The sequence below is a fragment of the Heptranchias perlo genome, chromosome 1 (assembly GCF_035084215.1).
Source record: "Heptranchias perlo isolate sHepPer1 chromosome 1, sHepPer1.hap1, whole genome shotgun sequence".
Classification (NCBI taxonomy): Eukaryota; Metazoa; Chordata; class Chondrichthyes; order Hexanchiformes; family Hexanchidae; genus Heptranchias; species Heptranchias perlo.
In genome coordinates this window covers 168154886-168171432 of record NC_090325.1, presented here as the reverse complement: position 1 = coordinate 168171432, position 16547 = coordinate 168154886, and the positions used below count along the sequence as shown (strand labels likewise).

The following is a 16547-nucleotide window of genomic DNA, read 5'->3' as shown; positions in this document are numbered from 1 at the left end:
AAACACTATAATTTTACAGCTTTTTAAATAAACTGATTCTTGTCCCCAGCATAACTGGACTTCAGGCAGTTTTTTTCCCTTACTTTTTGTAATACTAGTCTTGCCAACCAAAAATACATTGCTCACGAGAGACAGCAAAAATGAATTACATATTACTGATTGAAGCTTTGTTTTAAAAGGTGGAAAAGGGTAGAAAAGGAAAAAAAAAGTTAAAAAAGGACAAAAGGCAAAAGTTAAAAAGGATAAAAAGTAAAACTTCACATTTCACTGTTCTTACATCTTTTGGTCAACATCCAAACTTCAATATTTCAGTTGTACCAATTTAAACAGGGCAGCCAGAACATAGCACAAATCTGTCATTTCAATATATTTAAAAGTGATTTTAACAAAAAAAATGTTAAGTTCCTGTCACTTTTTTTAAATTAGTAAATTACAAGAAAAAAAGCCTTTAATTACTATTGAAGTTGTTAACGGGCAAAACCAGAACACATTGGTACCAGATTCCTCTCTCTACTATTTTAACAGAAGCATCAATGCTGCTGTTAAAACAGTGAATAGAGAATATCATGTGAACACAGCAGATATTTTACACACTTTTTCTTGATTTGAAAGAACATGTAAAAAAATTTGAATTCTCCAATGCCAGACCTGTCCAGAATGCCATGGTTTGCCAGAGCTTGGCTGGGTTCCAGTGGACGACCATTGACAGCAAATTCCATCACGCATCCAACAAAATCATGGGTGACCACCTGGCCTTTCCTTTGAAGAATTGGTTCTATTGATCTGATCCCTCCTACTGTTAATCTGTTGGGTTGCACCTCCAGGGTCCTGCAACACCAAGTAGATAAATGAAGAGTCAACTTACACGTGCACAAGCTAAAAACATAAATTTATTTCTCTAAAAGGAACATATGAAACGCTAACATAGACACGCCTTATCTAAACGGATTAACCAATATATATTTCTAACATACCTTCAGCTCTTATGTCACAATCCTTTTAAGGTCTTCTAGGGTACAAAATCCCTCCCTTTTCACCTTGATCCCCCAGCAACTGACAACTACTCACTGACTATGGCAAGGGAGTGTTTGTCGAACTGCTCCCAAGGTTTCCATCTCGGCATAGCCATATAAATGCCAACCATACACACTTGACGTGGACAGTCAATGATTTGAAGTCCTTGTGTGTGTCTCCATTTAGGCCCGAAAATCAGCAGCGCTTTGGGCTCCACCTCAGTCCCATTCCTGGCTTTACCCCTCATTGTTGCTCCTTGCTCCCAAATGCTGCTGCTGCTTCTCCGGGGAATGGAACTCCGTTGCGTGCAGGATTTCTTATGACAGTTTTCCAAGATCAGGAATTCCCACCCCCAGCAAGTGAACCAGAGTGAATTGGAGGTGAGGGAGAGAGGAGAGTGGCTATAATGAAGCCCAAACTTTACTTGTTATATGCTACCAAGGGCAGCTGAAGGTAAATTTGTTTAATATTTCTTGAGATTAGATTTAATTGGTTGCCTATTGAAATAAATTGAACATCTAAACAAGTTTACACAAGACAATGTGAGGTAATTTGCAGTGTCTGTCACTTCTTATTCAGTTGGAATGGTTCATAGCAATACTGGGAGATGAACAAATTGTAACTTCGCTTCAAGGTGCTAACATTTCAAATATTGAAGTAGATTTTTACCAAGTCATCTACAGTGTCTTTTATTAAATAATATTGGAACATAAACTCCTGCTGCACAAACTCTGAGACCTAGCCCCTGCATGGTGCAGCAAATCATAAGTGATTGAGTGGTTCCTCTGTAAATATTCAAGCTGATGCAATTGCTTTTTTATTGAAGACCTCAACTTTACACTTTAAGCGATGTAAACTGCATAGAGTAAAACCATTTTATTTATAGGACCCTAATATTTTGTCAATGTTGATTTTGTGTTATTTCTTTTAAATTGCATATGAGTACACATTACTATAAAGCGGAGGTTTCTCAAACTTTTTTTGATGAGCTCGCCTTCGGAGATTCATGTCGCATGCGTGCCCTGCCCTCACTTTTTCTAATAAACAGTGGATGGAACTTTCAACTTCGGCAAGGGTGTAAAACGGGCGGTACGGGATCAGCCACCTGTTATACACCCTGTCCGATTTTCCTCTCCACTGACTGCAATGGAAAGGATGATTGGGTGGGGCCTATCTGTTCCGCCAGTTTTGTGCACCCATCAAAGTTGACAGTTCTGCTCAGTATTTTTATATCGAACAAGAGGGTTTTAATTTCACAGTTATCATAACATATACAGTAATAATGGTACCAGTATCTCAGGACCAGACAAGGCTCAATCTGTGGGAAGATAGTTACGGCACAATAAATTGGGCATTATTAGTAAAAATAACCCTCGCCTGCAATAACAATCACCAAGGCTTGCCCTAAAATCCACGCCCTGGATCGAATTGTGCCTGGGACATTCGCTGAGGTTAATTATTGCCTTGCTCTGTGAGCATTGAAATCATCCCAGTGATGAGTGGGTCCCATCACCAGCTGCTGCAGCGAGAGCTGGATGAGGCTGGAGCAGCAGCAAAAAGACAAATGCCAGCAGGAATGCTGCTGCTTCCGGAACCTCTCCGGAAGCCATCACACCATCTGGCCTTTTTTTTGCAGTGGTTTGTGATTACCATCCCAGCCGTTGGAGGTTTGGTTGCTCGGGTCCCAGCCACGTGGATCCATACTCTGCAACTTGAGCCCAGCTTGACCCCGGCGACCACTGCCACTGGAACACGAGCCCCAACAACTGCACGTGGCTCCCAGTGACAGCAAGCCCCAGCTGCAGGAAAATAGCAACAAAGTTCACCCTTGAGGTACGATCATTTCTGGGTGCAGGTGCAGCCGCTCATTAAATGCACCCAACTCACGTTTGTTCTGACCTGGTGTCCTCCTCGCGTCCCCTTGATAACCTCATTGTGCCCACCCCCCAGGGTGATGCCCCCCTCAGTTTGGGAACCTTTGCTATAAAGTAAACAGGCCCTGAAATTCCATAGGGACTCGTCTTAATTTCTCCCCATAACTTTAGTGGGAGATCAGTGCAACCCCTGAAGAAACTGTTTAAAAGGCAGAAAAAGGCCATTTACGCTGTTTCTCTGTGTGTGTGGGGGGGGGGGTGGGGTGGGGGGGGATATCCGCTGATCTCCTGATGAAATTACTACAGGAGTTCAGGAGAACCCCATGTAATTTCCAGGTCATAGTGTACTAAATTTTTGGCAGTAATTCAATCTCAGAATCCTACTGACATTCATTCTCATGGACCATGTTATTGGGTCGTTCAATTAAATTACTGCACTGAATCTCGCTGTTGTTATCCATTATCTTATAGAAAGTAAACAAAAAATCTGTTTTGTACGCATGCTAATTTTTCTCTTTAAAATTATCAAAGGGCGGAAATTCAGCCCCCCTAAATGGCCATAATCTGAATTTCATGTTGCAATACCACAATGGTATTTGTATGTGGTATTCCAGCTGGTACTGAACAAATCATGTATGAAATAGATTTATATCATTTGAACAGAACTGTAAATTATCAGTGAAATAATAAACAAATGCAAATTCCAAATGTCATTTGCCTACATAACAACAGTTGCTGCACTTCAAAGTAACTCATTGCATATGAAGTGCTTTTGGCACTGCATAAATGTAAGTATTTTCTCCTTTCAGACATCTTTTAGTGTTTTTGAAAGAAATGCATTGGGCCACATCTTGCTGGAAAAATAACGGCGTGTTAACGACGCACGACATTATTAATGCGTAAATCGGCCAGCAAGGTTCAGGGGATTAAGAGATACGCTGTGAGTTGCAAATCTCCAAAACTTGCTGGTTGATTTAGGCTACTCCGCCGGCTGCTTCGCAGAAATGGCATCTCGCTCTTTGCTTCCCCATTACTTTTAAGAACTTGCTTGATTTGCTCATTAAACTCACCGCAGAAAGTTAGGGCTGGTGAGTAAGAGCGTAAATACCCTTTTAACGACATGATAATTGTTAATGAAATGCTAATCAATCTCTCTGGCCCAGAAAGAGAACAATTTAAACTGTTCAATCTTCCTAGAGATTTAAAACATTTCAAATTTAAAATGTTTTAATTTTTTTCTTACTTTTCCTTTCTGCCTCTTTTTTTCCCTCTCTCTTAATCCAATCTTTCTTTCCCTTTCTTTATCTCTCTTTCTGTACCTGATTTGACTCTAATTCAGCCTCCTTCTCAGTCATCCCTCTGTTTCTTTCTCAGTCCCTAAATTTCATTGGTTAAGGAGATACACACACTGTTAGTCTTGCCATTCATTAAGGTCCCAGATGCCCCATTGCCCTCGCCACGCTGTTATCAGCTCTCACTTCCAGCAAGATACGGCGCAAAAAATTTTTGAGCTGAAGGTTGCAGGAAAAAGTTTAACGGCGTACACTGTGAGATACTCCGCTCCTGCAAGATCCGGCCCATTACTTAGGAACATCTGAGAAATAGATTGCTCCTCCCTTCAAAAATTGTTGCAAATATGAAAGATTTATGAAGCAACAAAGGAATGTTAAACTGCAATCAGCGATTTGTTTTACAATTCTGTTTCTGTAAACCTTCAGAATTCATATTGTACTTTTAAAAGTAATATACCACACAGCTGAACTACAGGTGCACAAAGAACCAAACTGCTACCAGAGTCACGCTCAATTAACTCTCCAGGCAGCTTACCCATAAGTAGTGTGAGCTGTATCCACAAATAGAAAAAATACAAAGTGGAATGCTGTTAACATATGATTTGATTTGTTGAAACAAAACTTTACATTAACCCTTTCTTGGTGAAGTAGGAAACATTCAACTGCCAACAGTTCAGATGAACGCCTGAACTGTTAACCTTTTTTATTAGGTGCTCGTGGATTTGTCATGTATCTCCAGCATTTTCTGCTTTTATTTTATGGTTCAGCCAACAGTTCAACACTAGCTTTTGAACTTGCCTGATACAGTACTGGTACTGAAAATGACACTGTATGTCACGGAGTCCCCAGCAGTGTCTGATTATTGTGTCAGCTGTAAAGAGAGTGTGGGTTCTCCAGTCATCCAAGGTGAACAAAATAAACTCGCAGCCACTGTAAACCACTATTGTTCTACATTGGGCCAGATTTTGCGGTAAAAATAACAGTGAGGCTAACGGCGCTCACCATTATTTATGTGCAAATCTGACAGCAACTTCCGACGACCGCACATGCGCAGTTAAATGTGGAAATCTGGAAGTTGCTGGCCGAGATGCTCTGCTCCACCAAAAGTTGCACACAAACAGCATCTCGCCGTCTGACCCACCATTCAAATATATTGAAAGTCATGAAGTTCTGGTACTTACCTCATAGATATGGACTAAATGCATCAAAAAAATTAGGGCTTATCTATTCCAGTGTGAGTACCCTTTTAATGATGTGGTAAGTCTTAATTACTGCCAAACAACCTCCCTGGCACTTAAAATTAATTTTTACAAGTGTGGAGTCTCATTCCTTCAGCTTTTAATTATTCTTGCACATTTAAAAAAAAGTAACTAAAAAGGTTTTTTCTTACTTTTTCTTCCTGTCTCTTTTATCTCTAACTCTTAATCCAATCTTTCTTTTCCTCTCTTTATTTCGCTTTCTGTACCTGATTTGACAGTGAATTCACTATTTTAACTTACACTTCCTGGTTCAGACTCCGTGCTGCTCATTAATGATTCTTCAATTTGATTGGTTAAGGGGATACACAGCTGCTTGCCCTGTTCACACAGGTCCCAGATGCCCTGAAAAGGGCGCCGTGCCATTTGGCTGTCCCATTGATAGCAACTTGCAGTGCAAATCCCCATAGAAAATCTATGGGCAAGAGCAAGTCTAACGAACGCCTAGCGCCATTCGTTCACCGCTCACAGCAAGATCTGCCCCATTAATTATTGCAGGACATGTGATTAGCAGGGAATTGCTGAAAACAGAGATGGGCTGTCCAGGATTATTCATTGTTCATTGGTTGAGGCACCAGAGAGCTGCTAGCATTCATGGAACCACATACCATCAGTATCTTCAGGTAGATAATTGGAATTGATTGCTGAAGTCAAAAATTGCCTGAAATTAGTAAAGGAGGACCAAATGTCATTGATGTAGGTGAGAGATTAGATCTGTTATTAGACTCCATTACAGGCGTACTGCAATAGAACTATTTGGGTAGAAGCACTGCAGCAGGGGGGTCTTTGCAGTGTCACACATATAAATACATGAAAAGCAAAGCAGGTGCCTTCATGCTGGAGCAATCTTGGAACATTCTGTAATCTTTCGGCACCAGTCTAACAGTCAAGTGCAATATTGGTTCTTGTTTTCAACCAAAACTCTGCTGCCCGTTTCCTAACTTGCACCAAGTATCGTTCACTCATCAGCCTTGTGCTTGCTGACCTACAATGGCTCTCAGTCTCCGAACGCCTCGATTTTAAAATTTCCATCACGTTCAAATCCCTCCATAGCCTCACCCCTCCATATCTCTGTAACCTCCTCCAGCCTTACAACCCTCCGAGAAATCTCGGCCTCTTGTGCATCCATGACATCCTTTGCCCTACCATTGGTGGCCGTGCCTTCAGTTTTCTAGGCCCTAAGCTCTAAAATTCCCTTCCTAAGCCTTTTTACCTCTCCTCTTTTAAGACAGTCCTTAAAACCTACCACTTTGACCAAACCTTTGGTCACCTGTCCTAATGTCTCTGGCTCAGAGTCTATTATTTTGTCTAATTACATGCCTTGAGATGTTTTACTACATTAAAGGCATTATATAAATGCAAGTTCTTGTTGTTTGTTATGTCTCTACTCAGTTTGAAAATGCACAATAGGTGTTATACACGTGCCTTTTGCCTCAATCTTGTGGATTAAGAACATAAAAAAATACGAAATAGGAGCAAGAGTAGGCCATATGACCCCTCAAGCCTGCTCCGCCATTCAATAAGATCATGGCTGATTTTCTACCTCAACTCCATTTTCCTGCCCTATCCTCATATCCCTTGATTCCCTTAGTGTCCAAAAATCTGTCAACCACAATCTTGAATATACTCAACCACTGAGCACCGACAGCTGGATTGCTAGCTGGTAGCTACAGTAAACGCCAGTATGAATAATTTAACTGGTACCAAATCTGACAAATTATTTTAGATACAGGTGTCCTTTGAGAATCTAATTCCGTTTATGTTGTTGACAAAGTATTCACAGGAAATAAAATCAGCAGAAGTTACATTGCTGATTGAAAGCTATCTCAATACCTTATCTCATCAACAGGCATTAAGGGGGTAATCTTAATCCCCAAGAATGGGTGGATTGGGGGCGGGTGGGAGTTTAAAGTAACAGCTCTTTGGAGTGGGACCGTATCCCAGCTCCAACATGCCCGTTTCCGGTTTTAACCCAGGTGTGTTAGGAAGCGCGCGCACAACAGAAACCCGGAAGTCCCGTCCCCACTTCAAGCCGGCGGGCCGATATTTAAAAGACCAATTCAGGCTGCGCAGCTTGGAGACACAAAACTCGCAAATAAAATTAAGTGCCTTCAATTGAATTGCGATTGCAGATTCTGGCGCGCTCACTTTACTTCCGGGTTTCCCATGCAATTATCTACTCACCCGCTGAGTTCCCGGCTCCAGGTAAAAATCATGCCCGAAACATTTGTGGTCATTAAGGTGAGGGATGCTGCTGCTTGGGGAACTTAACACTTTTGCCTTTTTGCGCCCAATATCAGCACACACAGGTATCATATAGTCTGGATACAATAGACAGCTCTCCCCTACACCTGTCTAACAAAGTGCCTCAAAGTTGATCCCTTTATTGCACCAGTGTCACATTTCTATTTCTCACACTCACAAAATATTTATCGGGCTGACCTCTGAATGAAATAGCTGAATTACTGCCAATTAGTGTTGAGTTGGAGGCAGCTTAATGCTGTAAGTTTGGGTCTACTAGGAACAGCATTGTGACTGTCAAACATTGTTTGATTTAGAACTCTAAACAGCTGTCAGAGAAAGAAGACTTCGATCGCATAAAACTGAACTGGATGCAAACCTAGGTCCCACAGGAGTCACAAACATAACTAACGGGCAGGAAAATGTACTTGGAGCTTTTCAGATAATTAGATGGGAAAGTAAATGTTTACCCTCACTTTCTATTAATATTCCCAATATTTCTTCTCTTGTGAGAAATTCTCAAAATTAATCCTTAAAATGTATTATAAAACAAAATCAAAATATTATGGTTTCACTCAGCACTGTGAAACCGCTATTCTCAAAAACCCAAAAATGAATGAGCAATCAGTTTAGTCATTCCAATTGTTGTGTCATGCGTACTATGTCCCATGGAGCTAAACATGTCTACAAGCTTGCTCTACTGACATAATGGCCTCACTTTTAACTTCCTTCCCATCTCCGACGGGCAGTAAAGGGTTGGGCGAGGGGTTGAAATCCTAAAAATCGAGATCCCGCCTCCAAGCTGCCACATTCTGGGCCACCGTAATATTCAGAGCGGCGATTCAGACCCTGGACATGGATCCCACTAGAAGCAGGCAGGGACCTACTTAATATTTAAAAGGTGCGGCCCGATGATGTCATCAGCACCACAACGTAATTTTTAGGTCCATGCAGGGAGAGTCCTGAGCAGGAGTGCTCCCCCCAGGCCCCTCAAGGCATCCATGGGCCTTCCCGGCCTCAGCATTCCCCCGATCTTCGGGGAATCCCCAGCACCGGCATCCCCACGATTTCTCATGAAGCGGAAATCCCGGCATTCCCCCTTCTTCAATCAAGAGGAAACCCCGGCATTGCCCCGATCTTGAATCAAGAGGAAACCACAGCCTGCGCCTCCCACCGTGATGCGAGGGTATCGCCTTTACCCAATAACTGCCGTGGACCGTTCCCACGGATCCCCGGCTGCGGCCTCCTGCTGCCAGATTCTCACTCCTGACCGCCGGCCAGGTAGTCAATCTGGTCAGTTATCAGGTGGGACTCTGCAGATATTTATTCAAAACTTAACTGCAGGGCCTCCACATCCCCGACCTCGCCGGGTTCGTCACCTGCTACTGGGCTCCTCTGCACCCTTCCCGCCACCCCCTCCTGTAAAAATCAAGGCCAATATCTCTATTCCAGATACAGTAGCTACTTTTTATGTGCCAATACTGGATGGGAATAGAAGTTTTGTAAGTAACATTGAGAGCATAGTGATTATATGGCTAGCTACTAGGTCACTGCAACCTTATCTTGTGTTATGACAAGAAGAATGATCTGATCTTTGCAAGGGGCTGATAGAGGAATTCTTACCAATCAGTTGCTGATGTCAAGCTGGTAGCTGTGCAGTAACTGGCTTCCTGATCTTCAGAACATGAGTCCACTGTGAGAGATGCCACCTAGTCAAGAAAAATACCATGTAGTTTAGCTTAATGTACCCTGACAATATTCTTAACCATTTCCCACACAGGCCATTCAGTCAACAGCATTGCAATGCAAACAAGCCTAAACTGCTTTCAGTTCTCATAAAATTTCTAACTAATTGTGCATGGAAAATTTGAAACAGTGGGGGTGAAATTGGTCCATGCCAGTAGTGCAAAACGGGCTCATCGCAAATTGGCAGCCCGTTTTACACTGCACACAATGAAAATTGTGCATGCTTTAAAACGGATTGCTGATTTGCTATAAGCCCATTGCGCACTACTGGTAAAGACCAATTTCATTAAATCAAATCATTACACATAGTTACATATCAACAATTAAATAGAATCATTGAAAGGCACAGCACGGAAGGAGGCCATTTGGCCCATCGAGTGCGCCGGCTCTATGCAAGAGCAATCCAGCTAGTCTCACACCCCCGCCCTATCCCCGTAGCCCTGCAAATTTTTTCCTTTCAAGTACATATCCAGTTCCCTTTTGAAGGCCATGATTGAATCTGCCTCCACCACCCCCTTGGGCAGTGCATTTCAGATCCTAGTCACTCACTGTGTAAAAAGGTTTTTCCTCATGTCACCTTTGGTTCTTTTGCCAATCACCTTAAATCTATGTCCTCTGGTTCTTGACCCTTCCGCCAATGGGAACAGTTTCTCTCTATTTACTCTGTCTAGACCCTTCATGATTTTGAATACATCTATCAAATCTCCTCGCAACAGTCTATGTTCCAAGGAGAAGAACCCCAGCTTCACCAGTCTATCCACGTAACTAAAGTCCCTCATCCCTAGAATCATTCTAGTAAATCTCTTCTGCACCCTCTCTAAGGCCTTCACATCTTTCCTAAAAGTGCGGTGCCCAGAACTGGACACAATACTCCAGTTGTGGCCCAACCAGTGTTTTATAAAGGTTCATCATGACTTCCATACTTTTGTACTCTTTGCTTCTATTTATAAAGCCCAGGATCCCTATATGCTTTTTTTTAACCACTTTCTCAACCCGCCCTGCCACCTTCAAAGATTTGTGCACATATACCCCCAGATCTCTCTGTTCCTGTACCCCTGTTAGAGTTGTGTCCTATAGTTTATATTGCCTCTCCTCGTTCTTCCCACCAAAATGTATCACTTTGCATTTTTCTGCGTTAAATTTCATCTGCCATGTGTCCGCCCATGCTACCAGCCTGTCTATATCCTCTTGAAGTCTATCGCTATCCTCCTCACTGTTGCTACCCTTCCAAGTTTTGTGTCATCTGCAGATTTGGAAATTGTGCCCTGTACACCCAAGTCCAAGTCATTAATATATATCAAGAAAAGCAGCGGTCCCAGCACCGACCCCTGGGGAACACCACTGTACACTTCCTTCCAGTCCGAAAAACAACCGTTCACCACTACTCTCTGTTTCCTGTACCTTAGCCAATTCTGTATCCATGTTGCTACTGACCCCTTTATTCCATGGGCTGCAATCTTGATGACAAGCCTACCATGCGGCACTTTATCAAACGCCTTTTGAAAGTCCATATACACCACATCAATTGCATTGCCCTCATCTACCCTCTCTGTTACCTCATCAAAAAACTCTATCAGGTTAGTTAAACATGATTTGCCTTTTACAAATCCGTGCTGGCTTTTCCTAATCAATCCACACTCGTCCAATTGACTGTTAATTCTGTCCCGGACTATCATTTTTAAAAGATTCCCCATCACTGAGGTTAAATTGACTGGCCTAAAGTAGCTGCGTTTATCCTTACACCCTTTTTTGAACAAGGGTGTAACATTTGCAATTCTGCAGTCGTCTGGCACCACCCCCGTATCTACGGATGTTTGGAAGATTATGGCCAGTACCTCCGCAATTTCCACCCTTCCCTCAGCAACCTAGGATGCATCACATCTGGACAGGGTGACTTATCTACTTTAAGTACAGCTAGCCTTTCAAGTACCTCTTCTTACTCAATTTTTAGCCCATCCAGTATCTCAGCTATATCTTCCTTTACTGAGACTGTGGCAGCATCTTCTTCCTTGGTAAAGACAGGTGCAAAGTACTCATTTAGTACCTCGGCCATCCCCTCTGCCTCCATAAGTAGATCTTTATGGTCCATGATCGGCCCCATCCCTCCTCTTACTACCCGTTTACTGTTTACATGCCTGTAGAAGACTTTTGGATTCCCTTTTATGTTGGCCGCCAGTCTATTCTCATACTCTCTCTTTGCCCCTCTTATTTCCTTTTTCACTTCCCCTCTGAACTTTCTATATTCTGCCTAGTTTTCACTTGTGTTATTAACCTGACATCTGTCATATGCCCCTTTTTTCTGTTTCATCTTACTCACTATCTATTTTGTCATCCAGGGAGCTCTAGCTTTAGTTGCTCTACCTTTCTGCCTCACGGGAATGTGCCTAGACTGTACCCGAACCATCTTCTCTTTAAAGGCCGCCCACTGTTCAGTTACAGTTTTGCCTGCCAATCTTTCATTCCAATTTACCCGGGCCAGATCTGTTCTTATCCCATTGAAATTGGCCCTCCTCCAATTAAGTATTTTTACTTTAGAATGGTCCATGTCCTTTTCCATAGCTATTCTAAATCTTATGAGTTGTAAAAAACATGTAAAAGAAAGACCCATTTACCTTTATAACTGATTTATACATACATTTTTTAAAATACTAAAATTAAACATATTACAACATTTGTGTTTATATATTATTTATAAAATAATGAATGGTGAGAAGAGATTGTAATTCAGCTGGGATGGGAACTAGTGATATCACACTGAGAAAGTATAACTTGAATAGTTTCTATATGTCCCTAAATGAAACTCTAACTCGCGTAGTATTTATTATTTTATACTGCAGTACACACAATACTTCCAAAAACACTGGATTTGTCACTGCAGCTGTACCATTTTTAAATTAAAATTGTTTTTTGACACTTATATCCTGATTACTTTTGCAGTGTCTTTAAATGACTACGAGAGTTGGTGCCGAATTGACTCCACGTTGCAACATTGTTAAATAATATCATCCTCTGATTGAGAAATAGGGATAGTTCCCTTTTGCCAATAAATACATCATTATTTGAAAATAAAACTGATTCCAAACACTGCACATTTGAGACCTACTGACTATAAAGAAAAAGGGTCATCTGGTTCAATCGAAGCAGCCTATCCCGTTCTGGTAAAGCACATTGTGTGTGCTGAAGATTAATTGAAATCAGCTGGTCTTTGCTTCAAGAAACTGGTCTACGATTGAGGATTTTAGTTGTGTTTGTTTAGCATTTAAAGAACTGCATAAACAGTGAAAACTATTAACATGACAGTTTTATGTTATAAATAGATAGATTTCGAGAATTTTCTATGCTTAAAGCTGATTTCTCTCAGCACTTATAAAAGAGAACTGTTTAAGTTCCCTGTGCAATCTCTACAATTTATTTCCCATTACATAGCATGTGCTGACATATTTTGTTAGCTCAAACAAGTCTGCATACTGAATAACAGACATTCTATTATTGTAACTCTTTTTTACACTCTGAATTTCTTTTATTTGTTTCAGCACAGGAACTTATTAGTGTTCTGTAACTAAGATGGAGCGATGTTAATGTCACCTTGAGTGACTGCTTGTTACTGATTCAGGGTTTCAGCATTTTAAAGTCAAGTTTAGCTGTGAAGGTTCATTACCTTTTTCTACATTTGTCTCTTCAAGTCTCTTTCTATGTGCTTTCTGCTAAATATACGAGAGTAAGCTTTCAAAACCACGTAGATAAATCCAGTGGCATAATCAACTGAAATTTAGTCTGGCATTTGAAGAATAGATTATTGGTGAGGTATTTGGTAAATTATGAGGCAAGGTTTATGCAGTAGAAAAGCTATGAATAAAAAATGGTTGGTTCAGTTGACCAGTTTTTTTTTGGAGAAGGGGAGTGAGGAGGACTGGCATAAATGGAAGGATTTTCAGTTAAATTGTGGTTTCACCATATTTGAGATAAGCAAGTCAAGGTGAAAAAAGGCCATTCAACCCATTTAGTTCAGTTTGTCATCCAGCTCACATTTCCTAGCCAACTTTTCTTTTTCCCTCCCCACACTTATATAACTGCATTCATCGCTGACTTATAAATTGATCCAGTTCCCTTTTGAATGCATCAACTAGATTAATGTTTATTAGAGTGAATATCAAACTATTCCACAAGTCGATGATTCTAAGTGTGAAAGTATCCTTAAGTAGAAATTAATTCATTGCATCTTTAGTTTATAATCATGCCCTTTGTTTCTCCTATTCCAGATTTGCACAAAACAATCTCTCTACATCCACATTATTGATTCTCTTTATTGTTTTACAGACCTTCTTTACCCAAAGTGAATAGATCTAAACTTGTAACGTTCTCTTCATAGCTCAAGGGTCTGAAACCTGGACCATCTTCATTACCCCCCTTTGAACCCTTTCACTGTCTGTATATCTTTCAGTAAGTGTTGTGACTATCCTGGACACAAGAATCCATGACTTTGAAATCAGAATGTTCACTATTAGAATATGAATCTTTAACGCATGAGCATGACATTCCTTTTTCTGTAATTTTAATAGAGGCGTTAAGCCAAAAGTAAATGGGCGAGCACCACAATTAAAATAATGGAAAAAAAAGGACTTTCGCTTGAAAGTCTTAAAAGCATCTGCATTTGAAAATCATGCACCATATTTTCAAGGCTCATATGTTATCTCCTCATTGCTTTCGCAAGTGTCAGCAACACTGCATTGGACTTATATAAGGGATACATTTGCAAGACTAACTTCCAGCATGAAACCTCAATACAGCAGAATGCAGGTTGCTGAATCAGCCTAGTGTCACAACCCTATATCTCACCCACACTGCTGGGGGCAGAGCCTCACAAAATTACCCCTTTAAGCGATAGACATATTTATACACGTAACAGGATATTCATCCATGCAACTGCTACTCTGCAGTGTGAAGATACTTTCCATGTTTCATTGACTGTTACAGCTACACATATATCTTGACCTACCTTATTTAATAATATACCTCCACTTTGTAATTATATGTCATATTTGTAGCATTAGTATGTATTACCTTACATTTCTCAATACTCAATTTGCAATTCATCTGCCCAGTTATTGTCTCTATCAATCTCTTTGAATTTTAGCCCTTTTCTCTGAATACCCTGTTTCCTACACAATTTGATACCATCTACAAACAGAGTCACTCTACCTTTAATATGGTAGAAGTCCCAGCAATGATCTCTGAGATACTCTGGTAATCAGAACTGTGCAATTAGAATGAATACCTTCGATCATTTGCTTCGTTTCTCATTATGTAGCCACTTTATTTAGTCATAACCATATGACTTTTCATCAAATGCTTTCTAAAAGTCAAGATATAAAACTTATCAAATCTTATTGAAACATAAGATCCTGAGGGGACTTGAAGGGGTAGATGCTGAGAGGATGTTTCCCCTTGTGGGAGAGATTAGAACTAGGGGACACAGTTTAAAAATAATGGGTCTCCCATTTAAGACGGAGATGAGGAGAAATTTTTTCTTTCAGAGGGTCGTGAGTCTGCGGAACTCCCTTCCCCAGAGAGCGGTGGAGGCAGGATCATTGAATATTTTTAAGGCTGAGTTAGATAGATTCCTGATTAACGAGGGAGTCAAAGGTTATAGTAGGTAGACGGGAAAGTAGGGTTGAGGTCACAATCAGATCAGCCAAGATCTTATCAAATGGCAGAGCAGGCTCGAGGGGCCAAATGGCCTCCTCCTGCTCTTAATTCGTATGTTCGTAAAACATCCAGCTCATTACTCTCATACATTGTCATATCCTCAAAAAATTCCAATTAATTTGTCCTTTCATAACTTGCCTTGGCTCAGAATTATTGCATTTACTCTTGTGAAAAGCTCTTATTAAAATCTTAGAGTTTTCACGTGGTCTCAGTTCCTCAACCTGCTTGTCCAGAAAACCATACCGTCATGATAGCACAATGCTTTAGCAAGTTTGTATCACAGTATATGCTATTTCTGCTGCAATATGTTTTTTAGGTTTTCATTCTGCATTGATAAATAAGATTAAAACAAAATTTGTAGCACCAGGTATTGTTGTGTTTATTATATCTTTGTTGCACTGCTCCCCCACTCTGTTTAGAAAACATGGATTTGCAATGCATTTTACTATGGTGACACTTCTTTTTATACTCATTCAAATGCTGAAACCCATTTTTGTATGTGTGTTTCTGTGAATATTCAGCCACTGTTCCAATTGCCTCTTATCTAGCCACTTCACTTTTTGTTTATGTATTGTTCTGCTGACGATGTTGTGGTGCCTTTTTCCCCCACGAAAGGCAGGACATTGAAGTTGAAACTGTAAGAACAAATGTCTATATAATTAATGCGCTAGTTTCAGGAGGAATTATATGCCACGTTCTGTAAATCAATTATTAATTCAATTGCATTCTACAAATGTTATCAATGTTATAGTTATATTGTATTATAAAGATGGGTAAAAAAGGGGAAAGAGTGATGCTAGAAGTCTACAGCATCTGAAAGTGGTTAAGAGGTATAAGTTTACAATTGTGTGATAATCAGTCTAACACCTGACATTATTCAGTTGGGGAATTTAGGATTTTGTTTAAAACATGGATGTAAATACTTCAAACCATACTCGCAAGAAGCTTTAGTCATCACTAGCCAGGCATGCTCTGTTTTCAATCTTTTGCTTAACTTGATAGTGCTTTAAAAAACACCTGAAATTCTGTGGCTGACATTTTATTTTGTAAAGAAATTGATTGATTATCATTGTTTAATGTTCCTTGTGATATTTGCCTTTCTTACATATCCTATCACATTTCTGGGCTTTCCTACAGATTTTTCACATCTAAACTGAACACAAAATTCAATATGCAATTGAAAATAATGCCTGAACCAATGCAGAAAAACATTCTTAAATTTGCATGATGCATGTGAGTCGGATTTTTGTGAAATTTGGCTAAAATAACTTCATCTGTGAAGAACCATTACTTGAATGTTAATCAGAGAAAATTAATCTTGCAAAGGAACAAAATGCACATTGGTTGTGGACAAAGAGCTATTTGGTGAGGGCTATGGAGTAACCGACCACAAACAAAGAGAAAAGGAAAGATAAAGA

General features: G+C 40.4%; 1 protein-coding gene across 1 annotated transcript in view; it reads right to left on the bottom strand.

Annotated features, from left to right (window-relative positions):
- Window positions 1-16547, bottom strand: part of fat4 (FAT atypical cadherin 4) — a 380125-nt gene that overhangs the window by 26392 nt on the left and 337186 nt on the right. The window contains exons 13-14 of the mRNA XM_067993487.1: window positions 9301-9386; window positions 649-828 (exon numbers count right to left, since the gene is read on the bottom strand). Coding sequence (XP_067849588.1) covers window positions 649-828; window positions 9301-9386 — 266 coding nt within the window. The remainder of the gene's footprint in view (window positions 1-648; window positions 829-9300; window positions 9387-16547) is intronic.